The sequence below is a fragment of the Pseudophryne corroboree genome, chromosome 12 (assembly GCF_028390025.1).
Source record: "Pseudophryne corroboree isolate aPseCor3 chromosome 12, aPseCor3.hap2, whole genome shotgun sequence".
NCBI classification, from domain to species: Eukaryota; Metazoa; Chordata; class Amphibia; order Anura; family Myobatrachidae; genus Pseudophryne; species Pseudophryne corroboree.
In genome coordinates this window covers 14,776,816-14,801,356 of record NC_086455.1, presented here as the reverse complement: position 1 = coordinate 14,801,356, position 24,541 = coordinate 14,776,816, and the positions used below count along the sequence as shown (strand labels likewise).

General features: G+C 48.0%; 1 protein-coding gene and 1 long non-coding RNA gene across 3 annotated transcripts in view; one reads left to right on the top strand and one right to left on the bottom strand.

Annotated features, from left to right (window-relative positions):
* LOC134980310 (uncharacterized) overlaps positions 1–24,541 on the top strand; it is a 93,219-nt gene that overhangs the window by 7,429 nt on the left and 61,249 nt on the right. The window contains exon 2 of the long non-coding RNA XR_010190377.1: positions 11,709–11,816. This is a non-coding gene — a long non-coding RNA (uncharacterized LOC134980310). The remainder of the gene's footprint in view (positions 1–11,708; positions 11,817–24,541) is intronic.
* The window catches only part of CA14 (carbonic anhydrase 14), a 70,418-nt gene that overhangs the window by 18,261 nt on the left and 27,616 nt on the right, over positions 1–24,541 (bottom strand). For both annotated transcript variants that reach the window (XM_063947067.1, XM_063947068.1), the window contains exons 5-8: positions 13,537–13,632; positions 11,629–11,695; positions 8,204–8,361; positions 3,329–3,452 (exon numbers count right to left, since the gene is read on the bottom strand). In XM_063947067.1, coding sequence (XP_063803137.1) covers positions 3,329–3,452; positions 8,204–8,361; positions 11,629–11,695; positions 13,537–13,632 — 445 coding nt within the window. The remainder of the gene's footprint in view (positions 1–3,328; positions 3,453–8,203; positions 8,362–11,628; positions 11,696–13,536; positions 13,633–24,541) is intronic.

Sequence of the window (24,541 nt, the reverse complement as noted above, 5' to 3'; positions counted from 1 at the left end):
GAGCTCCCTGCCCTCACCGCAGCTGGACGTGTAGAGCTCCCTGCCCTCACCACAGCTGGACGTTTAGAGCTCCCTGCCCTCACCGCAGCTGGCCATGTAGAGCTGCCCTCACCACAGCTGGACGTGTGGAGCTCCCTGCCCTCACCGCAGCTGGCCGTGTAGAGCTCCCTGCCCTCACCGCAGCTGGCTATGTAGAGCTCCCTGCCCTCACCGCAGCTGGCCGTGTAGAGATCCCTACACTCAACACAGCTGGCCGTGTAGAGCTCCCTGCCCTCACCACAGCTGGCCGTGTAGAGCTCCCTGCCCTCACCGCAGCTGGATGTGTAGAGCTCCCTGCCCTCACCGCAGCTGGCCATGTAGAGCTCCCTACCTTCACCACAGCTGGATGTGTAGAGCTCCCTGCCCTCACTGCAGCTGGATGTGTAGAGCTCCCTGCCCTCACCACAGCTAGATGTGTAGAGCTCCCTGCCCTCACCGCAGCTGGCCATGTAGAGCTCCCTACCTTCACCACAGCTGGATGTGTAGAGCTCCCTGCCCTCACCACAGCTGGCCGTGTAGAGCTCCCTGCCCTCACCGCAGCTGGACGTGTAGAGCTCCCTGCCCTCACCACAGCTGGACGTTTAGAGCTCCCTGCCCTCACCGCAGCTGGCCGTGTAGAGCTGCCCTCACCACAGCTGGACGTGTGGAGCTCCCTGCCCTCACCGCAGCTGGCTGTGTAGAGCTCCCTGCCCTCACCGCAGCTGGCCATGTAGAGCTCCCTGCCCTCACCGCAGCTGGCCGTGTAGAGATCCCTGCCCTCACCGCAGCTGGCCGTGTAGATCCCCCTGTCCTCGCCGCAGCTGGATCTGTAGATCCCCCTGTCCTCACCGCAGCTGGCCATGTAGAGCTCCCTGCCCTCACCACAGCTGGCCGTGTAGAGCTCCCTGCCCTCACCGCAGCTGGCCGTGTAGAGCTCCCTGCCCTCACTGCAGCTGGCCGTGTAGAGCTCCCTGCCCTCACCGCAGCTGGATGTGTAGAGCTTCCTGCCTTCACCGCAGGTGGCCGTGTAGAGCTCCCTACACTCAACACAGCTGGCCGTGTAGAGCTCCCTGCCCTCACCACAGCTGGATGTGTAGAGCTCCCTGCCCTCACCACAGCTGGCCGTGTAGAGCTCCCTGCCCTCACTGCAGCTGGCCGTGTAGAGCTCCCTGCCCTCACCGCAGCTGGATGTGTAGAGCTTCCTGCCTTCACCGCAGGTGGCCGTGTAGAGCTCCCTACACTCAACACAGCTGGCCGTGTAGAGCTCCCTGCCCTCACTGCAGCTGGCCGTGTAGAGCTCCCTGCCCTCACCGCAGCTGGATGTGTAGAGCTTCCTGCCTTCACCGCAGGTGGCCGTGTAGAGCTCCCTACACTCAACACAGCTGGCCGTGTAGAGCTCCCTGCCCTCACCACAGCTGGATGTGTAGAGCTCCCTGCCCTCACCGCAGCTGGCCGTGTAGAGCTCCCTACACTCAACACATCTGGCCGTGTAGAGCTCCCTGCCCTCACCGCAGCTGGCCGTGTAGAGCTCCCTGCCCTCACCACAGCTGGCCGTGTAGAGCTCCCTGCCCTCACTACAGCTGGATGTGTAGAGCTCCCTGCCCTCACCGCAGCTGGCCATGTAGAGCTCCCTACACTCAACACAGCTGGCCGTGTAGAGCTCCCTGCCCTCACCGCAGCTGGCCGTGTAGAGCTCCCTGCCCTCACCGCAGCTGGCCGTGTAGAGCTCCCTGCCCTCACCGCAGCTGGCCATGTAGAGCTCCCTGCCTTCACCACAGCTGGATGTGTAGAGCTGGAGAAAGTATATATAACAAGTATATATGTGGGCGCTGTGATGAGTGTGTTTTCCCTAGCAGCTGTATAGATAAGGGGTAGTCAAACCCTTGAGAAAACAAGAAGAAAGGAAAATATACAGCGCTGCTTGACACAGTATGGTCTAAAAATGTATATATTTAATATAAAGAATTATAATTGAAAATACTTTCATACAATTAAAAAATTGACACTCTAAAATATAATATGTCTCATAAATGACTTCAGGTGGACTTAAAGATCTGTTAATGCTGACATTAAATAAACTAAGCACTCATTAGTATAATAAAACCAGCACAAGCACAGTCATAATGATGGACCAGATGTATATTAGTTCATCCAATTGGATGTAATTACCAAGTCTGTGTTCCGTTTATAACGGATCCCGTAAGGTATGAGTCCGTATGGCAACGGTAGTATAGTTGGGGTCCTGGTTCACAGTTCACTTGGAACTCCGTGTTCCGTTAGGTGGATCCTCCTATAGATGTTGTAGGCAGTAGCAATGCCGGTAGGGGTCCTGGTTCACGGAGGTAAAGATGGAGGCAGAGGTCCTGACTGCAAGTGATGGCTTAATGGAAGTGCTGGTCAGCAGGTGTCCACACAGGTCTTTGTCTAACGCGTTTCGCTGCTCCAGGCAGCTTTGTCAAAGGTATTATACTAATGAGTGCTTAGTTTATTTAATGTCAGCATTAACAGATCTTTAAGTCCACCTGAAGTCATTTATGAGACATATTATATTTTAGAGTGTCAATTTTTTAATTGTATGAAAGTATTTTCAATTATAATTCTTTATATTAAATATATACATTTTTAGACCATACTGTGTCAAGCAGCGCTGGATGTGTAGAGCTCCCTGCCCTCACCGCAGCTGGCCGTGTAGAGCTCCCTGCCTTCACCGCAGCTGGCCGTGTAGAGCTCCCTGCCTTCACCGCAGCTGGATGTGTAGAGCTCCCTGCCCTTACTGCACTGGACGTGTAGAGCTCCCTGCCCTCACCGCAGCTGGCCGTGTAGAGCTCCCTGCCCTCACCGCAGCTGGCCGTGTAGAGCTCCCTGCCTTCACCGCAGCTGGATGTGTAGAGCTCCCTGCCCTTACTGCACTGGACGTGTAGAGCTCCCTGCCCTCACCGCAGCTGGACATGTAGAGCTCCCTGCCCTCACCGCAGCTGGACATGTAGAGCTCCCTGCCCTCACCGCAGCTGGCCGTGTAGAGCTCCCTGCCCTCACCGCAGCTGGCCGTGTAGAGCTCCCTGCCCTCACCGCAGCTGGCCGTGTAGAGCTCCCTGCCCTCACCGCAGCTGGCCGTGTAGAGCTCCCTGCCCTCACCACAGCTGGATACGTAGAGCTCCCTGCCCTCACCATAACTGGATATTTAGGGGTATCTGGCTACAGACGTTAAGTGTTGATATGAAATGAAATAAAACTAATTAATAAAGGAAGAACAGACTGCTGCTGGTTTCAGATACAGACATTAGAAGGGCCTTGGTTGCCGTGCACTCACTTATCTGGAAGGAAGAGTATACAGTCCTCAGGTTCAGCGGCTGTGGGTCTCGAAAATTATTTTGCAGTAAGCCCGGGGGTGAATTGGCTTCGGAAGCATGCAGAGTTGCACTTAATTTCTGCATCTACAAACACAAATGAGACAACTTGAAACAATGTGCACCTGTCCCTACACAGCAGCCATTTTGTGGGCTGTACCGATGTTCATGAGAGCATAGCCTCAATAGGGATCTCAGAAAATGGCTGCCACCATAATGCATAGCTCATACGGACAACTTACTGTGATGCTTAATTACGTTTCTGCTATACAGGTATTACACTTAAGGGTATATTTACTAAAGTGCAGATTTTCAAATGTGGAGATGTTGCCCATAGCAACCAATTCTACTGATTTATCTAGAACCTTCTATAAGATAATAGACCGAATCTGATTGGTTTCTGTGGGCATCCTCCACATTTGAAAATCTGCACTTTAGTAAATATACCCCTTAGGTTCTCCCTGCGATAACAAATAATCATTTACATGAAGTGAAACAATTAAAGAAAACCTTTCATCAAACAGCAGTCCCTACCATACGAAATCAGAGAAACAATTATATCTTTTATAAACAGATTAATTAGCACATTACTATTTGTATACACAGCGGCTTTAGCCTCCCGCTGCCCCAATCCCAACCAAACAATGGGCTTCAGTTCCACATTACGGAGAGGACACAGGCCTCATTATCGCTATGTATCTGCCTTATTATTAGTAAGCAGAATAAAGTGTCACTTAAACTGCAATTTATCAGGACCTCCTGCTGCTCCTCATTGTACAAGGGGAAGGGGGTTCAGTGCGCTGTAAGCTGGGCGAACGTCACAATTCTATAATACATATCTATGTTTATATAATATAATAATAATATACTGTATGTTTATGTAATACATAAATCTATATCTACCCAAAAAATATAAATTGCAATTAGTGCTATATATTTTTATTTCACACAAACTAATTTGGGCACTGCATCTATTCACCACAGGTAGAGCAGCCATGTGAGAGCGCGTCTCCCAACCTCCCGACAGCCTACGGGACACTTGGCCTGCAGGTAGTGGCGCCGAGAGGGGGTGGGCAGGTATTCTTTTCCCAGCCCCAGGCCTGTTGGGCGCGTAAATAGTCCCATCAAAACTGTACACTGAAATATTTTTAAGACTAATTTTAACTGTGGTGAATGTTGAGCCGTAAACTAAAATACTTCGTTTTTTTATTGCTATAGTACATGATTTAGCCACCATTACCCTGTATATCCTTATCCATTAGGAATTTATCAAGCCCATTCTTAAAAGCAATGACCGAGTCCGCCATTACTACTCTCTCAGGCAGGTATCTCTCAGGTTCATATATACGTATTGTCCTTACTGTGAAGAAACCTTTCCGTCTCTGGGTACAAAATCTCCTCTCCTCTAACCTAAGCGGGTGTCCATGTGTCCTCTGTGTTGATCTTACCAAAAACAGATCTCCCGCAGGCTCTGTGTATTGTCCCCTTATATAATTGTAAATGTTAATCATGTCCCTTCGTAGTCTCCTCTTCTCCAGTGTAAACATGCCTAGCAGGCCCTTCCTCGTATTCTAGAGTCTCCATCCCCTTAATCAATTTGGTCGCCCGTCTCTGAACCTTTTCTAGATCCAGGATATCCTTTTTGTAGTATGGTGGCCAAAATTGTGCACAGTACTGTACTATGGCCCTCATTCCGAGTTGTTCGCTCGCTAGCTGCTTTTAGCAGCATTGCACACGCTAAGCCGCCGCCCTCTGGGAGTGTATCTTAGCATAGCAGAATTGCGAACGAAAGATTAGCAGAATTGCGAATAGAAATTTCTTAGCAGTTTCTGAGTAGCTCGAGACTTACTCCTCCACTACGATCAGTTCAGTCAGTTTCGTTCCTGGTTTGACGTCACAAACACACCCAGCGTTTGCCCAGACACTCCCCCGTTTCTTCAGACACTCCCGCGTTTTTCCCAGAAACGCCAGCGTTTTTCCGCACACTCCCATAAAACGGCCAGTTTCCGCCCAGAAACACCCACTTCCTGTCAATCACACTCCGATCACCAGAACGATGAAAAATCTTTGTTAGGCCGTGAGTAAAATACCAAACTTTTGTGCTAATTTACTTGGCGCAGGCGCACTGCTAACATTGCGCATGCGCAGTTTGCGACTAATCGCTCCGTTGCTAAAAAATCTGACGAGCGAACAACTCGGAATCACCCCCTATGAACAAACGGCTAACAGAGCACATAACAAGTCACGCAAGTAACGACAATCATGAGAACAGTGAGCCTATATGTGCAGATAAGCAGAATAATAAAGGCATGGATGCAATAGGCAGTATTATTCCGAAAGTATTCAGAGGCATATTTACAATTTGCAGCAAAAAGAAATGAACATTCGCCCGAATGTACTAAAAATCACATGCAGGGCGAGAGGCTCCAAGACGATCCCATCCCTGCGATGTGAAAGGAAGGGAAATGATTGCAAAATTAAACCTTCTACTTTGGGAGCCGGGGCCGTTCTGCACATGTGTGATCTGCTGAGCATGCTCCTGCTAAGCCCACTTCTGGAGGAACCCTCTCCTGGTGATTTCTGTGACCTGTAGCCCGTCGGCTACTGTGGCTAACGCCAGATGGCCAGGCCAAATTCCAGTGTGCTTCTATGTCAGAAATGGAGGAACTGCGACAGATATTTGCTATTAAGGGGAACCTACGTATTTGTGGTTACAAATAGGCCCCACAGAAAGAATTCTGCATAAGACATGAGAGGAAGAAAGACATAAGGTATATGGCAGGTTAATTGGCTCCTGGCAAAAATGAATAAACCCTAGTTTGTGTGTATCTATGTGATAGGGAATATAGGGCCTAATTCAGACCTGATCGGTGCTGTGGGTTCCGGCCAGAAATACGGGACACATGTCTGTGTGACTGATCGTAGATGTGCTAAATTTAGCACATCTACGACCAGGCCTGAATTAGGCCCTCATTCCGAGTTGTTCGCTCGCTAGCAAATTTTAGCAGCATTGCACACACTAGGCCTCCGCCCTCTGGGAGTATATCTTCGCTTAGCAGAATTGCGAATAGAAAATTCTTAGCAGTTTCTGAGTAGCTCGAGACTTACTCCTACACTGCGATCAGCTCAGCCAGTTTCGTTCCTGGTTTGACGTCACAAACATGCCCTGCGTTCGGCCAGCCACTTCCCCGTTTCTCCAGACACTCCCGCGTTTTATCCTGGCACGCCTGCGTTTTTCCGCACACTCCCAGAAAACGGTCTGTTTCCGTCCAGAAACACCCACTTCCTGTCAATCACACTCCGATCACTTCAACAATGAAAATTCTTCGTTCGGACGTGAGTAAATCTATTAAGTTTTGTGCTAAATTATTTAGCGCATGCGCACTGTGTACCATGCGCATGTGCATTTTTGCCTTAATCGCTCCGTTGCGAAAATCAGCAACAAGCGAACAACTCGGAATGACCCCCATAGAGTGTAAGCTCCACTGGGGCAGGGACTGATGTAAGTGGATAAATATTTCCTGTAGTGTGCTACAGAATATGTGTGCGCTACATAAATAACTGGTAATAATTACGGGGAGACAATAGAAGCTACAGGCATATTGGGGCAGATGTATTAACCTGGAGACGGCATAAGGAAGTGATAAACCAGTGATATGTGCAAGGTGATAAACGCACCAGCCAATCAGCTCCATTATGTAAATTATCAGTTAGGAGCTGATTGGCTGGTGTCCTTATCACCTTGCACTTATCACTGGTTTATCACTTCCTTATGCCGTCTCCAGGTTAATACATCTGCCCCAATTGAGCTTAGCGGTCCAGGCAGTAAGCAGAGTCAGTAGGGTAAAGTAGGCAAGGTTAGGGAAGATGGGGGAATGGTGCAGAGAAGAGAGGTACTATACGAGGGAGGAGAGGTAAACGGGGCAGAGGGGAGTGACATGGGTCCAGAGATGGACGCTACTAAGACGGTCATTGTGTCTTTGTATGCAGCGGCTGTACAAAATGATGCTAAAGCAGCAGGCAGCGGCGTAAGGAAAAAGATGCACAGTGCATAGGATCGCCACCGGGCAGCCTAAGCTTACGCAGAATGGCCGCCTGAACGCCAGTAAATCTGCTTTGGAAAACGGAGACACTGCTCTCGTCCTGCCCAGAAAAAGACATGGCCGAAACGCACCTATTTTCTGAAACGGACACCCTCCCTCAGTCAGGCTGCGGCTTTCCCGACACCGCAAACTGAGCGGTTTTAATTTTATTATTTGTAGCAGTAATATCAGGAACAGTTTCATCCTCCTGTTCATCTCCGTTGTAATCATTATTATACTATAACAGATTTATTACGCCCTTAGAAAGAAACACTGGCTGGCGGCCATCATACACTAATTAAAGCATGGCGGAGAAACATGCGCTCAGTCCCCAACAACCTCCTACAACAAAGGAAAACAATGAGAAGCCTTCACCCGACAAACAGTGACAGAGCAGCATAACTCCGCATTAAGAACAAGTCATTTAACTCTTAAATCAGTTCAGAGTCTGGTGATAGGGGCACAGGGAAAATGACCATGTATTCTGAAAAAAATCAGTTGGAAACAGAACTGGGATCCCAGACTCTTGAGTAGGGCCCAGTGGGTGCAGAGGGGCCCGGATTACTCTAACCAGTTATTATGGTTTTGTTTTTTTATTTTGTGACAAATAGTTGAGTCCCAAACAGGTATCTGTCCTAGGGCCCGTGGGGTGTTAATCTGGCTCTGATAGGAAGGTGAGCGTCAGCGTTGCTGGCCCGCAACATGTCTGAATGTGACGGGTGCAAATCAATGCACAGGAAGTCGGTAATCACTCACCTGAGACACTGAGATCTGAGCTGCGTTGCAGAAGACCGTCCACCGTACACTCTGATAGCAGGGGGGTGTTGTTAGGGAGCCGCTGTATCGGAAATACTTGTCCAGTCTCTCAGGAAGCAGCTGTTCCACATTGAAAGATGGGATTTGTGTTGTCTGACCTGCAGGGGACACCACCGCCATTAGTGCATTCCTGCCTGCTGGAACTAGCTCGCCCCCCGGAGGGTGAATTGGAGCACCTCATGTCATCATTGGGTTATGGAAAGGTGTACGATCATGCTATTGTATCATCGTGCCGCAGTCCACTCAGTGTGCCCTGAAGTGGGCGATGCTGGATGGTGCCGTTTGCATCGGGTAAGTGCCCATGTGGGAGAACTGCCTGCTCTCTCAGGAGCCTGGAATCCGAGAGTCTCTGACATGTAGAGAGAGTAGGCAGCTATGGTTTAGAGTAGTGGCTACCAAACATTTTTCCCCTGGGCACTCCTGGGGCGGAATACATACGATATCGCGGCATGCTTGGGATGCTGACAGTGGCATCACGGTGATTAAAAGCCTGCCACAAATTAAGTCATTTAACCCTGATCCCTAATCCCCTCACCGTAACCCACCTTTCCCGCAGCCTAATCCTAACCCTCCCTTGTGGTGTCTAATTCTAACCAACCCCCCCCCCCCCCCCTCCTTCCCACAGCTCAAACCTAACCCTCGCTGCCCCTCAGCCTAAACCTCCCCAGGGGGCCTGACACCCTCTACCCGCAGCCTAACTCGCCCGGTTCCGGTATGAATGGTCGACCATGTTATGGTCGACAGTCATTAGGTCGACCACTATTGGTCGACATTGACATGGTCGACATGGACACATGTTCGACACATGAAAATTGTCGACACATGAAAGGTCGACACACGAAAAGGTCGACATGAGTTTTTTAACTTTTTTTGGTGTCGTTTTTTGCGTAAAGTGACTGGGAACCCCAATTAGTGCACCGCGTCCCCTCGCATGGTGCCTTCGCTCCGCTACCGCTTCGCTCGGCACACTTTACCGTTCCAAACGTAGTCCATGTGGATCGTAAAGTATGGAAAAGTTCCCCAAAAGAAAAAAAAGTAAAAAAACTCATGTCGACCTTTTCATGTGTTGACCATTTTCATGTGTCGACCATGTGTCCATGTCGACCATGTCAATGTCGACCAACAGTGGTCGACCTAATGACTGTCGACCATGTGAACGGATACCAACTCGCCCCCCCCCCTAATCCCCCGCCCACATCATCGGCACGGTTTACCGCTTTAGAGTCCCGGCAGTCCATAGTTTGGGATAACAACGCTGGTATCCATGTCAGGATCTTGGCAACAGTATTCCAAGCAGTGTGAGGATTCCAAACACCGGGATCCTGACCGCATCCCCCTGGGGCAGCGATCCCTAGATCACTGTTTTCCTTATGTGTCTAATTGCTACCCCACCCACAGCCTGCCTTGTCATTACAGAACGTACCCCAGGTAGAAACACCACTGGCATAGAGGTAATAGTGCAATTAGCAGACCAGCAGAGAGGAAGGGGTCAGTACAGAAGCGGACAGGGACAGAGGAAGGAGAGGAGATGGGAACGGTGGGAAGGTGAAGACAGGAGGACAGATACATTGGGAAGAGGTCAGTGCAAGATGGGAGCCGGGAGTAGCGTCTAGTTTCCCTTCGTGGAGTGGACCTTTCCCATAAGCCCCTGGGTCCATGTCACAAACTATTTGGAAGAGAAACCTGTGGCGAGCGGAGCGAGACACCGAGCCCGAAGGGTGGCGAGAGAAGCGAGCCCACGAGCGTCCAATGGTGCATAGAAAAAAAAAATAACCTCAAACGAATGGAGAACGGAGAAAACATTTAGGTGCTGTAAGGGCGGAAGTTCTCTCCTGCCCTCTCATTATGTCACGTCCAGGTCCTGATCACGAAGGGAACATAAACACAACCACATTCATGGACGCATACCCTCCAGCTGGACCTTTTTGGCAGGTACAGTACCTTTTTTTTATGGTCTGTACAGATTTTTGGCTCTCCAAACTTCCATTGAAAGCATAGGAAAAGAGGCGTGGCCACGCCGGTTTACCTGTGGCCACGCCCCCTTTTTGAATTTGTACCGATTTTATGTGTAAATTGTTGGAGGGTATGCAGGACGTCCTGGAACCAAAATTCACTGGAGAGGACTACGTCCATGATGTGTACAGTACATTGTGTGACACAAACGAGGTGCTGTAATATAGGTGCATGGATGCTACAGATCTTTAATATAGGTGCATGGATGTTACAGATCTGTAATATAGGTGCATGGATGTTACAGATCTGTAATATAGGTGCATGGATGCTACAGATCTGTGATATAGGTGCATGGATGCTACAGATCTGTAATATAGGTGCATGGATGCTACACATCTGTAATATAGGTGCGTGGATGCTACACATCTGTAATATAGTATGCATGGATGCTACAGATCTGTAATATAGGTGCATGGATGCTACAGATCTGTAATATAGTATGCATGGATGCTACAGATCTGTAATATAGGTGCATGGATGCTATAGATCTGTAATATAGTATGCATGGATGCTACAGATCTGTAATCTAGGTGCATGGATGAAATAGATCTGTAATATAGGTGCAGGGATGCTGCAGATTTGTAATATAGTATGCATGTATGCTACAGATCTGTAATATAGGTGTACGGATGCTATAGATCTGTAATATAGTATGCATGGATGCTACAGATCTGTAATATAGGTGCATGGATGCTATAGATCTGTAATATAGTATGCATGGATGCTACAGATCTGTGATATCGGTGCATGGATGCTACAGATCTGTAATATAGTATGCATGGATGCTACAGATCTGTAATATAGGTGCATGGATGCTATAAATCTGTAATATAGTATGCATGGATGCTACAGATCTGTAATATAGGTGCATGGATGAAATAGATCTGTAATATAGGTGCAGGGATGCTGCAGATTTGTAATATAGTATGCATGTATGCTACAGATCTGTAATATAGGTGTACGGATGCTACACATCTGTAATATAGATGCATGGATGCTACACATCTGTAATATAGGTGCATGGATGCTACACATCTGTAATATAGGTGCATGGATGCTACAGATCTGTAATATAGGTGCATGGATGCTACACATCTGTAATATAGGTGCATGGATGCTACAGATCTGTAATATAGGTAAATGGATGCTACACATCTGTAATATAGGTGCATGGATGCTACACATCTGTAATATAGGTGCATGGATGCTACTCATCTGTAATATAGGTGCATGGATGCTACAGATCTGTAATATAGGCAAAGAGATGTTTTATATATATTACAAGGCACACTTCCAAAAAAGAAAGATGAACAAATATGATGTGCACTCCATGGATACCAGAGTAATCTTACCTGCATAGCGGACTTCATCCAGATAATTAAGAATGTTGCTGTATCCTGTATTCTCCATAGTTCCTATCTGTTTTATGCAGGTTTGAGATGAAAACATGACATATCAGATTAGCGGGAAATCCATCATCCACAACAACAGCAAGGCAGGAATGTAAACACAGATTCCCATCTCCCATCAATTACCTACAGTAAGTTTAAAGATCGTGGAATTTATGTCAGAATACCTACAGAGTCACTCTTGTTTATAGGCCTACTATGCAACCGTGTTATAGCCCGGAGCGCCCCCTAGTGATTGATCCCTCTGTGAGCCTATTTACTACTCCATTAATGTTTCTTACTTCACCTATAGAAATACGTCATAATAATCGGATTCTACAGGCCTGATTCAAAGCTTCACTGAAGTTGGCCAAAGATGCGGCCGCATTACATGCTCAGAAGTACATGCGACTACGTCTGTGTCCAGGGTTTGCTGCATCTTTGCAGACGTCTGTGTCCAGGGTTTGCTGCATCTTTGCAGACGTCTGTGTCCAGGGTTTCCTGCATCTTTGCAGATGTCTGTGTCCAGGGTTTCCTGCATCTTTGCAGATGTCTGTGTCCAGGGTTTCCTGCATCTTTGCAGACGTCTGTGTCCAGGGTTTCCTGCATCTTTGCAGACGTCTGTGTCCAGGGTTTCCTGCATCTTTGCAGACGTCTGTGTCCAGGGTTTGCTGCATCTTTGCAGACGTCTGTGTCCAGGGTTTCCTGCATCTTTGCAGATGTCTGTGTCCAGGGTTTGCTGCATCTTTGCAGACGTCTGTGTCCAGGGTTTCCTGCATCTTTGCAGACGTCTGTGTCCAGGGTTTGCTGCATATTTGCAGCCACATTGGTCCTGTCCATCCGCTTGTGGTATTACCCTATGGGGGGTCATTCCGAGTTGTTCGCTCGTTATTTTTTTCTCGCAACGGAGCGATTAGTCGCTAATGCGCATGCGCAATGTCCGCAGTGCGACTGCGCCAAGTAAATTTGCTATGCAGGTAGGTATTTTACTCATGGCATTACGAGGTTTTTTCTTCGTTCTGGTGATCGTAATGTGATTGACAGGAAGTGGGTGTTTCTGGGCGGAAACTGGCCGTTTTATGGGTGTGTGTGAAAAAACGCTACCGTTTCAGGGAAAAACGCGGGAGTGGCTGGAGAAACGGAGGAGTGTCTGGGCGAACGCTGGGTGTGTTTGTGACGTCAAACCAGGAACGACAAGCACTGAACTGATCGCACTGGCAGAGTAAGTCTCGAGCTACTCAGAAACTGCACAGAGAAGTCTTTTCGCAATATTGCGAATCTTTCGTTCGCAATTTTCATAAGCTAAGATTCACTCCCAGTAGGCGGCGGCTTAGCGTGTGCAAAGCTGCTAAAAGCAGCTTGCGAGCGAACAACTCGGAATTACTCCCTATATACCTTGGAATCACAGAGAGTTCTGTGTACTCCCTTCTCTAAATACTCCACAATTGCACCTACACTTAGGGGAGAGCTCACTAGAGCCGTGTCATAGCCAAGTTATACACCTCTGCCAGATAATATAAATACATGGCTGAAAAACCCGAAAAAGGGATTTGACAATAACTGTAAAGCACTGTGGATCATGCAGGTGCAATATAAATACATGTTATTAAAATGAATAAAAAATAAGGAAACAAAAAAAAAAACCTTGAATGATAATTAAGAATGACATGAGAAACATAAGGTTCACTTCCTCACTTCCTTTCCCAGCTTTTCAGGTGTCTAGTATGGGTCAAAACGTTTGATATTTACTATAAACCTCTCTAAATGGAGGACAGCATGCAAAATAGGCATAAGATAGTAACAAGTACATCAATGTAGTGAAATAATTCTGTACCTGATGGGCAGGTAAATGGAGGAAAATAAATGTCTCACCTCAATTAAGATCCCCAGAACAGCCAGCCCATTGGGTTTATTTTTAGCATCACCGATGGTGGAAAATTTGTCAGCGTTGTAATGGACGATATGCAACTGTTTTGGGAACAAAAAGGAGAGATATATAAATGTATAATGTGTTCTATTCCAAAGACCGCGACCGCGTTTGTATAGAAACTTTGCCCCAGGAAAATAGTATGAGAGACTGTTCCACAAAGCTTGCAGTCTAATATATACGTTAGTTACTGTTCTAGAGGCATTTTTCTAGTGGCTTAACAGTCTCCAAGAAATGACAAAGCACCGGTATAAAAAAAACACCTGCCCTGAGGAGCTTGCAATCTGTCACATACCACATCACTGTATAAATGACTTTACAATCTGTAAGTAATATTGGAGGCCGTGGTGAAAATAATTTGCGGTTAAGTGGGCAACGAGACACCCCGACACGTTATAAATACATCAGAGTCTGATTATACCATACATTACAACGTTACAATGGCGTAATCCTGTGTTATTGTACTAGGATTGCACATGGGCTGGGAAGGGAGGGGGGTGTTTTGCTGACGCCGCTGTCTGAGTAATGAAGGGCCCTTTGTTTGTTGTGCTCGGAGCCCTACGGGGCCGCTGGCCGCAGGCAGTAAGCACATTCCTCTCTTCCAGCAGCACAGAGCCTGCAGGTTTATAATCCTGCTGCAGCTACTGAACTAGAAAATTGCCATTGTCCCACTGTGACTACAACCAGTTTAACCTTTTTCTGCATAGAAATAACAAGTGCACTTGAACACAACACTAAAGGTCTCACCTTCTAATAAAATGCCAAGAGACTGAAAGCTGTACACACACACACTTGCTGATCTTGTCTGCTGACTTGATTGTTCTTGACAGATATCTGGGAGCTGAGGGCCATGTAGTGGCCAATATAGAATATCAGAACCACGTCTGATTTTATCAGCCAGCTTGGAAAGCTCACCTGCCAAAAGTGTTTGGGCATCAGACAACAGGTGGCACGAGACCTCTTAAGATCTGAGTTTGGCCCACCCAGCAGATGGAGCTGATTCAGAGTCGAGCACAAGTCCGCTTGCAGAGCGTGTTTTGGCGCTGCTCATGCATCGCAGCCAAAGCTTACGCAATCAGGGCGGTGCAGGGTCATACGCATTTCATTTGCATTGCCACTTGCAGCTGATTAGGCAGAACCGGGCTGTAATTGGGCGTTTTTCATAAGTTACTTGGGTCCTGCGATATCGCTCGCAGCACCCCCACCTCCCAGCCGCAGCATGTCTTGGGTTGCGGGCTGGTCCGTTTTACAAGCCAGGGCCGTATAACTTGTCACATCCAGGGTCTGTGTCTTCCTTGACTTTGCTGAACGGTTCCAATATCCAGTCTGAGTACGTTACGGCTTATGCAGACTGGTCAAATGCTGCAGCCATAGTGGGTTGCGATGGTGATCCGGTGCTGTGACACAACACTCGGATTGCAGATGCATTCTGAATTGGACACAACTTGGCCAGATCTGACTTTCTCTATCGTCCTAGTGGATGCTGGGGTTCCTGAAAGGACCATGGGGAATAGCGGCTCCGCAGGAGACAGGGCACAAAAGTAAAGCTTTCCGATCAGGTGGTGTGCACTGGCTCCTCCCCCTATGACCCTCCTCCAAGCCAGTTAGATTTTTGTGCCCGGCCGAGAAGGGTGCAATCTAGGTGGCTCTCCTAAAGAGCTGCTTAGAAAAGTTTAGCTTAGGTTTTTTATTTTACAGTGAGTCCTGCTGGCAACAGGATCACTGCAACGAGGGACTTAGGGGAGAAGAAGTGAACTCACCTGCGTGCAGGATGGATTGGCTTCTTGGCTACTGGACATCAGCTCCAGAGGGACGATCACAGGTACAGCCTGGATGGTCACCGGAGCCTTGCCGCCGGCCCCCTTGCAGATGCTGAAGTAAGAAGAGGTCCAGAATCGGCGGCAGAAGACTCCTCAGTCTTCTAAAGGTAGCGCACAGCACTGCAGCTGTGCGCCATTTTCCTCTCAGCACACTTCACACGGCAGTCACTGAGGGTGCAGGGCGCTGGGAGGGGGGCGCCCTGGGAGGCAAATGAATACCTATTTTGGCTAAAAATACCTCACATATAGCCTCCGGAGGCTATATGGAGATATTTAACCCCTGCCAGAATCCGTTAAGAGCGGGAGACGAGGCCGCCGAAAAAGGGGCGGGGCCTATCTCCTCAGCACACAGCGCCATTTTCCCTCACAGAAAGGCTGGAGGGAAGGCTCCCAGGCTCTCCCCTGCACTGCACTACAGAAACAGGGTTAAAACAGAGAGGGGGGGCACTAAATTGGCGTTAGAAATATATAAAAAAGATGCTATAAGGGAAAACACTTATATAAGGTTGTCCCTATATAATTATAGCGTTTTTGGTGTGTGCTGGTAAACTCTCCCTCTGTCTCTCCAAAGGGCTAGTGGGTCCTGTCCTCTATCAGAGCATTCCCTGTGTGTGTGCTGTGTGTCGGTACGTGTGTGTCGACATGTATGAGGACGATGTTGGTGAGGAGGCGGAGCAATTGCCTGTAATGGTGATGTCACTCTCTAGGGAGTCGACACCGGAATGGATGGCTTATTTAGGAAATTACGTGATAATGTCAACACGCTGCAAGGTCGGTTGACGACATGAGACGGCCGACAAACAATTAGTACCGGTCCAGACGTCTCAAAAACACCGTCAGGGGTTTTAAAACGCCCGTTTACTTTAGTCGGTCGACACAGACACAGACAGGGACACTGAATCCAGTGTCGACGGTGAATAAACAAACGTATTCCTTATTAGGGCCACACGTTAAAGGCAATGAAGGAGGTGTTACATATTTCTGATACTACAAGTACCACAAAAGAGGGTATTATGTGGGATGTGAAAAAACTACCGTAGTTTTTCCTGAATCAGATAAATTAAATAAAGTGTGTGATGATGCGTGGGTTCCCCCCGATAGAAAATTATGGGCGGTATACCCTTTCCCGCCAGAAGTTAGGGCGCGTTGGGAAACACCCCTTAGGGTGGATAAGGCGCTCACACGCTTATCAAAACAAGTGGCGGTACCGTCTATAGATAGGGCCGTCCTCAAGGACCAGCGGACAGGAGGCTGGAAAAATATCATAAAAAGTATATACACACATACTGGTGTTATACTGCGACCAGCGATCGCCTCAGCCTGGATGTGCAGAGCTGGGGTGGCTTGGTCGGATTCCCTGACTAAAAATATTGATACCCTTGACAGGGACAGTATTTTATTGACTATAGAGCATTTAAAGGATGCATTTCTATATATGCGAGATGCACAGAGGGATATTTGCACTCTGGCATCAAGAGTAAATGCGATGTCCATATCTGCCAGAAGATGTTATGGACACGACAGTGGTCAGGTGATGCAGATTCCAAACGGCACAAAGGTGTATTGCCGTATAAAGGAAGAGGAGTTATTTGGGGTCGGTCCATCGGACCTGGTGGCCACGGCAACTGCTGGAAAATCCGCCGTTTTTACCCTAAGTCACATCTCTGCAGAAAAAGACACCGTCTTTTCAGCCTCAGTCCTTTCGTCCCTATAAGATCATATCTGCCCAGGGATAGAGGAAAGGGAAGAAGACTGCAGCAGGCAGCCCATTCCCAGGAACAGAAGCGTTCCACCGCTTCTGACAAGTTCTCAGCATGGCGCTGAGACCGTACAGGACCCCTGGATCCTACAAGTAGTATCCCAGGGGTACAGATTGGAATGTCGAGACGTTTCCCCTTCGCAGGCTCCTGAAGTCTGCTTTACCAAGGTCTCCCTCCGACAAGGAGGCAGTATGGGAAAAAATTCACAAGCTGTATTCCCAGCAGGTGATAATTAAATTACCCCTCCTACTACAAGAAAAGGGGTATTATTCCACACTATATTGTGGTACTGAAGCCAGAAGGCTAGGTGAGACTTATTCTAAAAAAAATTTTGAACACTTACAAAGGTTCAAATCAAGATGGAGTCACTCAGAGCAGTGATAACGAACCAGGAAGAAGGGGACTATATAGTGTCCCGGGACATCAGGGATGCTTACCTCTATGTCCCAAATTTGCCCTTCTCACTAAGGGTACCTCAGGTTCGTGGTGCAGAACTGTCACTATCAGTTTCAGACGCTGCCGTTTGGATTGTCCACGGCACCCCGGGTCTTTACCAAGGTAATGGCCGAAATGATGATTCTTCTTCGAAGAAAAGGCGTCTTAATTATCCCTTACTTGGACGATCTCCTGATAAGGGCATAGTCCAGGGAACAGTTGGAGGTCGGAGTAGCACTATCTCGGATACTGCTACAACAGCACGGGTGGATTCTAAATATTCCAAAATCGCAGCTGATCCCGACGACACGTCTGCTGTGCCTAGGGATGATTCTGGACACAGTCCAGAAAAAGGTGTTTCTCCCGGAAGAGAAAGCCAGGGAGTTATCCGAGCTAGTCAGGAACCTCCTAAAAACAGTGCATCATTGCACAAGGGTCCTGGTAAAAATGGTGGCTTCCTACGAAGCAATTCCATTCGGCAGATTTCACGCAAGAACTTTTCAGTGGGATCTGCTGGACAAATGGTCCGGATCGCATCTTCAGATGCATCAGCGGATAACCCTATATCCAAGGACAAGGGTGTCTCTCCTGTGGTGGTTATAGAGTGCTCATCTTCTAGAGGGCCGCAGATTCGGCATTCAGGATTGGATGCTGGTGACCACGGAGCCCAGCCCGAGAGGCTGGGGAGCAGTCACACAAGGAAAAAATTTCCAGGGAGTGTGATCAAGTCTGGAGACTTTTCTCCACATAAATATACTGGAGCTAAGGGTAAATTTATAATGCTCTAAGCTTAGCAAGACCTCTGCTTCAAGGTCAGCCGGTATTGATCCAGTGGGAAAAACATCACGGCAGTCGCCCACGTAAACAGACAGGGCGACACAAGAAGCAGGAGGGCAATGGCAAAAACTGCAAGGACTTTTCGCTGGGCGGAAAATCATGTGATAGCACTGTCAGCAGTGTTTCATCCCGGGAATGGAAACTGGGAAGCAGACTTCCTCAGCAGGCACGACCTCCACCCGGGAGAGTGGAAACTTCATCGGGAAGTTTTTTCCACATGATTGTAAACCGTTGGGAAATACCAAAGGTGGACATGATGGCGTCCCGTCTGAACAAAAAACGGGACAGGTATTGCGCCAGGTCAAGAGACCCTCAGGCAATAGCTGTGGACGTTCTGGTAACACCGTGGGTGTACCAGTCGGTGTATGTGTTCCCTCCTCTGCTTCTCATACCTAAGGTGCTGAGAATTATAAGACGTAGAGGAGTAAGAACTATACTCATGGCTCCGGATTGGCCAAGAAGGACTTGGTACCCGGAACTTCAAGAGATGCTTACAGAGGTCTTATGGCCTCTGCCGCTAAGAAGGGACTTGCTTCAGCAAGTACCAGGTCTGTTCCAAGACTTACCGCAGCTGCGTTTGTCGGCATGGCGGTGGAAAGCCGGATCCTAAGGGAAAAGGCATTCCGGAAGAGGTCATTCCTACCCTGGTCAAAGCCAGAAAGGAGGTGACCGCACAACATTATCGCCACATGTGGCGAAAATATGTTGCGTGGTGTGAGGCCAGGAAGGCCCCACAAAGAAATTTCAACTCGGTCGTTTCCTGCATTTCCTGCAAACAGGAGTGTCTATGGGCCTCAAATTGGGGTCCATTAAGGTTCAAATTTCGGCCCTGTCGATTTTCTTCCAGAAAGAATTGGCTTCAGTTCCTGAAGTCCAGAAGTTTGTCAAGGGAGTATTGCATATACAACCCCCTTTTGTGCCTCCAGTGGCACTGTGGGATCTCAACGTAGTTCTGGGATTCCTCAAATCACATTGGTTTAAAACCAGTCAAATCTGTGGATTTGAAGCATCTCACATGAAAAGTGACCATGCTCTTGGCCCTGGCCTGGACCAGGCGAGTGTCAAATTGGTGTTTTTTTTCTCAAAAAAGCCCATATCTGTTTGTCCATTCGGACAGGGCAGAGCTGCGGACTCGTCCCCAGTTCTCTCCCTAAGGTGGTGTCAGTGTTTCACCTGAACCAGCTTATTGTGGTGCCTTGCACCTACTAGGGACTTGGAGGACTCCAAGTTGCTAGATGTTGTCAGGGCCCTGAAAATATGTTCCAGGACGGCTGGAGTCAGGAAAACTGACTTGCTGTTATCCTGTATGCACCCAACAAACTGGGTGCTCTTGCTTCTAAGCAGACTATTGCTAGTTGGATGTGTAATACAATTCAGCTTGCACATTCTGTGGCAGGCCTGCCACAGCCAAAATATGTAAATGCCCATTCCACAAGGAAGGTGGGCTCATCTTGGGCGGCTGCCCGAGGGGTCTCGGCGTTACAACTTTGCCGAGCAGCTACTTGGTCAGGGGCAAACACGTTTGCTAAATTCTACAAATTTGATACCCTGGCTAAGGAGGACCTGGAGTTCTCTCATTCGGTGCTGCAGAGTCATCCGCACTCTCCCGCCCGTTTGGGAGCTTTGGTATAATCCCCATGGTCCTTTCAGGAACCCCAGCATCCACTAGGACGATAGAGAAAATAAGAATTTACTTACCGATAATTCTATTTCTCGGAGTCCGTAGTGGATGCTGGGCGCCCATCCCAAGTGCGGATTATCTGCAATACTTGTACATAGTTACAAAAATCGGGTTATTATTGTTGTGAGCCATCTTTTCAGAGGCTCCGCTGTTATCATACTGTTAACTGGGTTTAGATCACAAGTTGTACGGTGTGATTGGTGTGGCTGGTATGAGTCTTACCCGGGATTCAAAATTCCTCCCTTATTGTGTACGCTCGTCCGGGCACAGTACCTAACTGGCTTGGAGGAGGGTCATAGGGGGAGGAGCCAGTGCACACCACCTGATCGGAAAGCTTTACTTTTGTGCCCTGTCTCCTGCGGAGCCGCTATTCCCCATGGTCCTTTCAGGAACCCCAGCATCCACTACGGACTCCGAGAAATAGAATTATCGGTAAGTAAATTCTTATTTTTCATGATATAGGGCTTTTCGATGGCGGGAACTGGGCAGTGGCAAAGTGATCGCATGTAACCACCCTGACTTGTTGGAGTGTCACGGCATACCTGCCAACCATCCCGATTTTCAGTGGGGGGGGTGGTCCCACTTTTCGGACACTATCCCGCTGTTCCACTCCACGGGCTGCAGTGTTCCGCTGCTCTACACAACAGGGCAATGGGTAAATACTGAATAGATGTTGTGCCCATGTGTGTGCATCCCTTCCTGAGTGACCGAAACAGGCTTGGTGTGATCGGGGTGTGCTGCGAGTTACGGGGATGTCCGGTCCCCTTTCTTGCTATAGGATAGAGTAGGTTGTTAGCCTAAAGGGCATTCGGACCGATATATCAGGTGAAATCGGGCATTTTTAATGTGTATCCGATCCGATGCGCGTTCCCGTGAGGGTCGGATCGGCTCCCCTGGATTGTTAGTGCTGCACTGGTGATATATCGGTTCCCGCAGGCATGGCTGAGATCGCATACGATATATTGCATGCAAAATGTACCAAATCGTATGGAATCGTATGGAACCAGTCCCGGGAAGCTCCCGGGAGAGTTCAAGGGAAATCGCCTCTGACTTCAGCCTCAGACATATCGTTCTAGTGTATGGGGCCCTTAACTGCGCTCAGCTCCTGGGTGTCTAGAGCCTTGCAGTCTGACCCTGTGGTCTGTGAGTTACACGCTGTATACCTGTGCTTCAGAGGGTGAAGACAAATAGTGATGTTTTTAAATCTTTTACTTGTATTCAATAATCAAACAGAATTCATGTACATGCAACGTATAAATACATATAGGTAAGTAGATTGTACTATTCAGGCAGGTTCTCTTATGCTTTGATATTTCTCAGAGAAAATCCCGTTAAGAAGTTCTGTTCTAGTAAAGAAAGTTCTCTAAAGCTCTGATGCTGTAAGAATAGTCTATGCCCCTTCGGGGAGAAATTGGTGAATCTTCAAATGATAATAGCGGTGGCAGAGACCGGCGTTCCGAGTCTCTGTAATTGCTTTGATCTCAATTGTCCTAGCGCTTACCGTTGCGGCTGTGTGTCTTAGATGATCAGGTGCGGGCCGCGCCGGGATACTTACAGGGACTCCAGGCTGACTCTGTTGCAGGTGTCGTGCCTGCTCCCTCGGTTGGTCCTTGCACGGACTTCCCCGGGAGCCTGCAACGTATACACCGAGCTGGTCGTTGACTGGGGAGGTGATGTGCTGGCTCTGGCTCTTGAGAACCTTTTGCCAGGCACGACCCTCCAATGCGGAGACTCGCCTTGTGTTTTCCTTCTGCTGCCTTCCAACGCGTTTCGGCTCACTGGCCTTCCTCAGGATTTTCTCTGAGCAATATCAGAGCATAAGAGAACCTGCCCGTACACTTATACGCTGCATGTATGTGAATTCGGTTTGATTATTGAATACAAGTATAAGATTTAAAAACATCCCTATTTGTCTTCACCCGCTGAAGAACAGGTATACAGCGTGTAACACACAGACCACAAAAGGTCAGACTGCAAGGCCCTAGATACCCAGAAGCTGAGCGCAGTTAGGCTAACAACCTACTCTACCCATAAGCATTAAGAAGACCAGCGAAGGTGCTTTGCGTTGCGTTTGGGGTAACTTACCTCCTATGTGTTTGGCCAGACCTGGCAGTGACCGGTGTGCGACCATCGTCAGCCATGCTGCAATTTGCTGATGGGATCATTTCATCATGATTGACGTCACATGTCAGTTGTCAGTCCTTTGTTCGGGGTCACGACCCTGGCAGCTTCACTCTGTGTCTTATGCAATTTTTTTCTGACCCAGCAAAATCTTTTTGAAGTACATCCAACTAATATAATAACATTATAGACTCCCTTCATGTCCTTCTGATGCTATTAGTATCCCGAGTCGTGTTAGCGTTTCATAGTCTGACCCCTGGCCGCTTGGCAGGCTGAGAAAGGATAAACTTTTCCAACAGAGAAAAGATTTTCCTGAGCCGGACTCTGCCTAATGCTACAAACCATGCAATAAGAATATAAGCCTTAACCTTGACCTAATAATGGTAGTCGAGCAACAAGTATTTCAGTGATTTGCATATCTCTACCCAGAATTCCTAGGGAGAGGTTTAATCCTTCACTCATCGGTTCTATGCTTAATTATGTATGAGAACAGTTGATGCAGCGCTATAGAGGACAACGGGTGTGTAACTAAACACTAAAGTGCTAGACCAGTCTAAGCAAATATATAAAAAGTAACAATTATAAGCTAACAAGCATTAATAAAAATGAACTCCAGGAAGTAGGGATGGCCGTTGGTGGACTGCCCTAGGGATGGCCATCGTTGGGTTATTGATGGCTATTGATGGATAACCTTGAAGGTGGGAAACCGTCTGTAAGGAAACACCATTGGATTTACCCATCAATGGTTACCCCCTACTTTAGTACTATTGAGTGAGCTGTGAGCCAATCAGGACCTGGGCGTGTTGCTTCATGGGTGTTGGGGGCGGAGCTATGCTCCGTATCCTGACACCTAGTAAAATAAAAAAAAATACTTGGTTATGCCAATGGCATCAATTGAGGGAAACCATCTGGTTCTCACCCATCAATGGCAGCAGAATTCTACATTGGGCAAAAACCATCTATGATTAGAAATCGATGGTCGATGGCCATCCCTAGACTGCCCATCAATGGTTGCAATTTGTGATAACCACCGATGGCACTTAAACCATCTATGGTTTACCATCGATAGTTTGCACAACTTGAAGGCCAGTGCTGGCTGGGCTGTGCGCCAATATAAAAAGATGGGGGTGGGGCTTAATGGGTAGCCGGGGGGCTAAGCTCTGTGTGGATAAAAAAAAAAAATATTTGGTTCTACTCAGCAATCGATTGCAGAGAACCATTGGCTCTCTATCATCGATGGCAAAGCCATTGGCCATCGGTAGTTGCCATTGATGTTAGGCGACTATCGATGACCATCCCTACCCTAGAGTTGAGACTAGTAGTCAAATATAAATGACAATGCATAATGATATAAATATTGTCAATGAATGCAATATGCATTAAACAGTCCCAAATGAGGAGCGAGCAGCTAGATAACGTGTTGCTTAGCATGCGTAAGCCTCACATGAAAGTCAGACTACTCAGGTCATCCAGAGTGCATGCAAGTCGTGTAAATGGACAGCTTTTTTCGGGAGCAGGCGGCCCTGCAATCCAGTGGATAAATGTGTTGCTCTAGCGAATGTACGGTTCTAAAAGCAAGGTTCTCATCACTTAAGTTAATGCCGTCTGTGGCTGCTATAAGCTCAGAATCTGGCGCTGCTTGATGAACGTCTCCTAAGGAAACGGCTACTGCCGCCAAGAGCAGTGAAACACGTTGAGGAGCGGAATTTTACTAGTCATTGCGTACCCGGCCACAGAGCTTCATCCCAGCAGTGCCAGATTCAGAGCTCACAACAGCCAGGCGCAGAGGTCACTAAAGTGGAGAGAACCTTTCTTTTTTACCAAACAGCCATTGCCGGAGAGAAGCTCAGGTGTTTGGGCACAGAGATAATATCTATTGGGTTGGAGGGATGCTGGTTCCCATAACTGTAGTGGGTGTAATACCAACACCGGCACAAGGGCCTCATTCACCCTACGTTAATGTCTACACATCAGACGATGTTGGTCTCCGTCCACGCATGTCAGACTGACCCCCTGCCTGGCTGTTACCAGAAAAGGTTCTACAAGGTGGTCAAATACCCACCAGGCCCATTACAGAACTCTATCCTGAGTTCTCTCCGTTGCTGGAATCAGGGTAAGATTAATAATTGGGTGCATGCAGCTGCGGGCCTCCACATACAAATAGGCCCTTCATCGTGGCAGTATGATGCTGCCTATCTGGCCACACAGTCGACCATAAATCACAAGTATTAAAATTGTCATTTGTAGGTTTTTCACTAAAATATTGTTATTTTTCTATTATTATGTATTTGGGGAG